The sequence below is a fragment of the Grammomys surdaster genome, unplaced genomic scaffold (assembly GCF_004785775.1).
Source record: "Grammomys surdaster isolate TR1022 unplaced genomic scaffold, NIH_TR_1.0 751, whole genome shotgun sequence".
Taxonomy (NCBI): Eukaryota; Metazoa; Chordata; class Mammalia; order Rodentia; family Muridae; genus Grammomys; species Grammomys surdaster.
This window is the reverse complement of record NW_021605170.1, coordinates 3,578,606-3,585,148: the sequence shown is the minus strand read 5'-3', so window position 1 is coordinate 3,585,148 and position 6,543 is coordinate 3,578,606. Positions and strand designations below refer to the sequence as shown.

The 6,543-nt window shown below is 42.2% G+C and overlaps 1 protein-coding gene across 1 annotated transcript in view; it reads right to left on the bottom strand.

The window, feature by feature from the left end:
- Positions 1-5,892, bottom strand: part of LOC114633735 (guanylate-binding protein 6-like) — a 21,990-nt gene extending 16,098 nt beyond the window's left edge. The window contains exons 1-3 of the mRNA XM_028782360.1: positions 5,787-5,892; positions 2,994-3,201; positions 1,326-1,453 (exon numbers count right to left, since the gene is read on the bottom strand). Of these exons, the coding sequence (XP_028638193.1) occupies positions 1,326-1,453; positions 2,994-3,177 (312 nt within the window). The 5' untranslated portion in view covers positions 3,178-3,201; positions 5,787-5,892. The remainder of the gene's footprint in view (positions 1-1,325; positions 1,454-2,993; positions 3,202-5,786) is intronic.
- Between the last annotated feature and the right edge of the window lie 651 nt (positions 5,893-6,543).

Below are 6,543 nucleotides of genomic sequence, written 5' to 3'. Positions count from 1 at the left end.
AAAGAAGGAAAGACAGAAAGAAAGAAAGAAAGAAAGAAAGAAAGAAAGAAAGAAAGAAAGAAAGAAAGAAAGAAGGAAGGAAGGAAGGAAGGAAGGAAGGAAGGAAGGAAGGAAGACTGTGATGGAAATATATGAATGAGTATAGCATGCATTTAGGAAAATAGAATAATGGGACACAGAAAGACAAATCCAACTCACACTAAATCTTAAAAAGTTGACTCGAAATAACACAGTCTGATTACCAGTGTCCCGAGAAGGACAGCATTTCAGAAGATACTGGACAAAAATCTATAAATTTTCAGTTACATAATAAAGTTAACAGAAAGCATGAAACACTGAGAAGAAAAAATTCGGTTTCTAGTCATTAATATGGATAGCGGCACTGTCAGTTATGACACAAAAGGTATGAGAAACAAAATCGAAATTAGACAAGTAGGGCAGAATCTGACTAAAAAGCTTCTTGCCGGAAAACAAAATAACCAATCAAAAACTACAAAGCAGAATGAGAGAGCAATGTTTGCAAATCACATGTCTTCCAGGGGCTATTCAAAACATACAAAGTTAGCATGCAACCCAACAGCAAAACAATCCAATACCCCAGTAAATGTGAGAAAGAACCTGAACATATGCTTCCAAAATGAAAGCACACACATGGTTGATCAATTTACAAACAGACGGTGAATAACACTGACCCTCAGAGAACCTGAGTCAAATGGAGATGAAGTATCGTCACCATCTTAGGGTGGCTGCCACTAAAACGACAATAGGCAACAATGTTTGATGAAGGTAGTTTAAAAACAGACCCTGTGTGCTACTGGACAGAACACAAACTGGTATAAACATTCTGGGATACATTAGAATGTTTCCTAAAATAATAAAAGTAAAAGTCTGTATGATCCAGGCTAGCTCAGAAGTTCCAGCCCTAGCTCTCCATCTGGAGATTGACAAATCAGGGGCTGGCCCATGGTAGCTCTTGCCTCTCTTCATACTGATTCTTTCCAGTTACTGGACTATATTAGAGCACACACAGGAGGGATTCTCAGTAAAACTAAAAAGGTTCTTGGAAGGAAGAACCTTTATTTTGTTCATTAAAATCTACTTTGCCTGGAACCCAGGAATTTTTAATTCTATCAAACTGAATCAAATCATTCTCCCAAATGGCAAGAAATAAAAGCGTGTTTTGCCTATTAGGATATGCCTAACCTTATCTGAGAGTGAAATCTAAATAGAGCACCGTTTATCTCACTTGCTGCAGTTCAGTCAGAATTTACAGATAGATCATAGATAACAAGGAGTCAGAAGGGCCAGCTCGAGCCTCATCCTACCTTTTCCACATCCCCCAGGCCCTCAGTGTCCAGGAGGACCAGGATGTGCTTTGGTTTGATGGGATGTGGCACACACCACATCCAGATGCCCTTGGTTTCAGACTGCACAGTGGAGCCCAGAGAGAATCCTGAAGGGAAGAGAAGAGGATGAAAGTCAGGATGTAAGTGTCCTGCATAGGTAGCCTTGTGTGCTGAAACGTCAGCGCCCAGCCGCCAGTATTACTGCCAGTGATTCTGAAGGTATTAGTAGTTGAAGCCTCGTGGAGGATGCAGGTAACTGGTAACTAGAGAAGAGGTTTTGAAGGTTATAACTGGGTCTCCAATCCCTTCATCGTTTTCTGCCTCCCTCTTCCATGCAGCCAGTCCTCAGATCAATGAACCAAGAACTGTGGAGTGAAATCTAAATCATGATAAGCTCTTCCTCATTGAGGTCTCTTCTCGGGTGTTTTGGTCACAGCCTCAAAAAGATACAAAGAAGGGGGACATGCCTGTGAAGAGCCAAAGTCAGCAGCAGAATGGACAGAGTGTTGTACCTCAGCACTTGAAATGGTGCCCCATCTCCCCTCAAGAATGTCTTCCTTTATAAGTCATACATGTCAAACTATTGGGAACACGTAATACGAGAACGAAGCCGCACAAGGGCTCCAGACAGAAACAAAGAGGCATCCACAAGACATAAAATATGGATCTCTCTGCCACCTGCACTGAGAGTATTTGGAGCAGCCATGGCTGTACACGCCTCCAATCCTTACAGGCAGGAGACACACACAGGATGATTGCCAGTAATTTGAGAGCCACTAGGACCCTATAGCTAGAGCCACGCCAATCAACAACACTTCTCAAACAAAACAAGAAAACAAACAACAAAAAACAAACAAAAATAAAACAAACAACAACAACAAAACTCACAAAGGTATTTTTTACAAATGGTGGGGAAATGGCATAGGCTCCAAGACAGAGACACATGAAAAAAAAAAATAGAAAAAGGAAATAGTTACGATAGTTTTTGCATTCAGAATGATTAAAGACAGAACTGTGCAGCTATAAAAGGATTAAAAGTCCTTTTAAAAGTTTTCCCAAGACTTATTTATTTCTAAAGAAACAGTTCTTAAGATTTACATATTTCATTTTATGTGTATGAGAATTTTGCCTGCGTGTATATAAGTGCACCGTGTGCATGCCTGGTGCCTATTGAAGCCAAAAATTTGCATCAGATCCTCTCTGGCTGGAGTTATTAAACAATTTAAGTGGGTGCACAGACCTAACCTTGCTCGCATGAACAATGAGCGGTCTTAGCCACTGGACCATCTCTCCAGCTCTACCTTTCAGAGATTTTTTAAGTCTTAAGAATTCAAAGACTTTTCTATCCTGATGGAAATATTTTATTGGGAAAGAAAAACCTGCCGTATGAGACAGAAGATCGAGGCGCAGGATCCCATTGTTTAGGGCATCAGAAAAGGCCCCATCTTGAGCACTCATAGGGGAGATTTTCTTTAACAGAAGAGAAGGGAAGAGCGCAGGAAAGATTATTGTGGAGCAGTAATTAAGGTATGAAAATTAGCATGAGAGGGTAGTTTTGCTGTCCTTTGTTATAACTGGGAATAAAAATTATGGAAATGCGGCAGAGAGACAGTCAAGCCTTTGGCTGGTACCCAGCGTGCAACTCACCGTGATTCTGTCCCGCCAGACAGTTCATCAAATAAGACTTCCCTGTACGGTACAATCCAACAATAGCCACGACTACCACTGGCTGAGAAATCTTGTCCAGAATCTCTATGGCTTTCCGGTTCACGGACAGCTGTCCATTGTGGTTTTCCACCAGACATATGGGAGCCGTTTGTAGTTGGGTCATAGTAACCTGCCAACCTAGATGAGTCTACAATAGGAGAAAGAGTGTGGTCATTCTCTGCCTCAGTAGCCATCCAACGGTTCAGTGGTTGGACTGGTCGTGACCTTTGTAGGTTTCCTGTTGGCAGCGCGTAGGCTCACATGGCAGCGTGTACCCTTGTATCTGCAGGTAAGGGGCCCTCCTTCTCTTTCTTCATTATTCTTCAAAGTTCTAAAGAAGCTTTGGTAACACATGGGCTGCTCTCATCTATAGAGTTTTAATTCGATGTAATAAAAGCCAAACAACAGTGGCCTTCATCAAGATCACTACACACTATATGCTAAGCCTTGTAATGAACACCTTTAGTATATGACCTCAAAAAATCTGGAAGTACTTACAAGTTATGGATTATTGCACCCATGTTGCAAATGAGAAAAGCAAGTTTCCAAAACCATAACAACCCAGCAAAATGGCAGACTAGTGGTCTCTAAGCCCTTGGTCTCTCTTTAGATTTTAAAATGGCTGAAACTACAAAGAAACTTTGAAAGACACGCATGAATTACACAAACACTGACATGCGCAGCTGAATGAAGGGTAGGAATTATACCCGTATTTGTTTGACTTTTTACTGTCTACCTGCACCCCACCTGACAGGTTCTGTCTGCGGGAAGCAAGGCAGAGCTTAATTGCAACAGGCTAACCTGGGGTTAACCTGGTCTCAGTTTTGCCTAACCTGGATTTCAAATAGGGATTATTTTTTGAACCTGAAAACAAAATCTCCACATGATAAATAAATAGAAAAAAATCCACTTTGTAAAATTAAGAACTTTTGTGCAGCAAAGTATTCTATAAAGAGTGTGAAAAGGCAACCCAAGAATGGGTGACGACTACTTGTAAATCACATATGTGATAAAGGGTTACTATCTTAAGCAAAGTAGCCCTACAGTGCATCACACACAACTCAGTTTTAAACTGAGAGAAGCACTTGGTTAGATATTTATGCAAAGAAGATTTACAAACTTCCGTAAGCACACAAGATAATATTCGATATTGCTAATCACCTTGTAGAAGAAAACTCTAAAAAGAAAAAAATTTTTAAAGAAATTATTTGAAAAAGATGCAATGTTTAAATTGGGAAGTACCAGAGTGAAAGGTGAAGTGTCTGTGTCCCCAGGATTTGTTAGGGAAACATGGAAGCAAAATGCAGAAACTTTTCATTACACAATTTCTGTCTTAGCCAGGCTTGGGGACCTGGTGTAAAAAAGTCTATAGTCCCATGATTATATGTGATTTGGCTTCTTATAGCTCACTGAGGCTGAGGCTTGCTTTGGGCTAACATACATATTTATTTGAAATTGTCTGCTTAGGTTTGCTTATGTTTGCAGTTTAAGCCGAAATGAGGCTATTTTAATGAGGTTGGTTTTGTTGCTCAATAATTCTTCAAACCCAGTGTACATTATAATGTGGCTTTGACAAACATTGAGGAAGTGCCAATCAAACTACAAGGCATCACTTCATACCCACCAGGACAGCTACTGTAGAAAGCAAAAACAAACAAATGTAACCCAGGATTTAAACAACTCAGGTGTCTGTGCTCTGCAGCTAAGAACACAGAATATTACCTCATGGAAACAGTCCTGGCTTCTGATAAAATGAATAGTTATGCTTGACCTAACAGCTCTTCTTTGATTACGTACAACACACAAACAAAATTGCAAACAAGGACTTGAGTGAACCTTTGAGCTGTAATGATCATGGCAGCTGTACCCACAATACCCACAATATGGAAACAGCCCAGTCTCCCACCAACAGATCATCAACAGATATATACATTAACACAATCTGATAGCACACACAATAGAGTATTAGTCACACAGAGAAAGAAATAAAATTCTACTGCACACTATTTCATAGACCTTCATAGACTTAAAGCCAGCCACAGACCCCTGCAGAACAGGCAACACATAACCTGTCTCCCCTGACCTTCCCTCAGTCCCAGATGAGCACAAGGACATTATGCCAAGGAAGGAGAATGTGCAGAATCCCGAGACGTTAGATACATGTGACATCACTGGATTCCAGAAACCAGGCTCTCTGCAGTTTAGTCCCATGAATGAGAGAAGATGAGCAGCCCAAACAAAACGCACATAGCCCTACATGGTTCTTTGTATCACAATACAACCTAAAGATCAAAAGAGAACTTGGCTACCTACTTACACTTAATAAAAAGTCAGTGAGGTAGAAACTAAGTTTATTTCCAATATCTGTCAAGCTCTTGTGCTGAATTTTCTTTATAAGGTTCCTCCACAGAAAGACACTCCTCCGACTACAGCTGCCTGTGGACCAGGGCAAAGAACAGTTACTGTGGTCCCAGCTGAGTGGGGACCAGGGCTCTTCCCACAGTGTATCTAACAGAGCAGGACAGCCAGGAGTGTCAGGCTGCCACTTTGTATTTGTCTTTCATCTGAGGGAAGAAACTCACCTCCCTAGACCTAAAGCGAGCCACAGACCCCTGCAAACCAGAGAGCATATAGCCCATCTCCTTTCTCCTTCCCTCAGTTGCCGCTTTGAATTGAAAATCAAGTCAAGGTCCAGACTAAGTTGCTTCTTAAAGAAAAGAAAAGTAAATATACCTGGTCCTCACTGCACAGGTCCAACCGTTGTTGGCCGCTGATGCCTCCTCGGGCTCACGTCTGCTCTCCTCCTTCCTGCTCTCTTTGCTTCCCTTTTATGTGAGCTGACCCCCCCACGCCCCACACACTGATAAAAAATCACGTGCTGCAGCAAAAACAAAACTGAAAGTAAAACAAACCAAAGCCAAGTTAACTTGGCCAAGGCTGGAGGGGGAGGTCAGCGGATGCTGTCAGAAAAGCCAGGGAGATACTCTGTGGCAGCCAAGGGACAGCAGGCCTCCACTGTGGACAGCATTTACATTCTCTTTCCTTGGAACCCGTCTCCCCCTTCCTCCAGCCTTCTTGGCACATAAAAAGCACAGTAAACCCAGCTACTCATCGGCAGAAGTTACACAATCCAGGACACAATCCGGAGCTATTGCAAGTGTGCTTCTCTCAGGGGAAACTCCCAGTGCTTCCTAAGCAAAGAGCTTTAATGTTTTAAACAAGCATTTCCTAAAACAGGAACTGTCAATGTTGGCATTTCTTCTAGGCTCCACCCCACAGTTACTTGGGAACAGCCAGATGTTGCAGACTCACTATGAAAGGGACTGCTTGCCCCCTTCTCACTCTCTCTTGCTCAGATCTTCCTCTCTTCCTTTCTTACCCTTCCTTCTCTGTCCCTCCTTCCTTCCTTCCTCCTCCTCCTCCTCCTCCTCCTCCTCCTCCTCCTCACCCCCTCCCTTTCTCTGTCTCTACTACCCCCTTAACCCCCCCC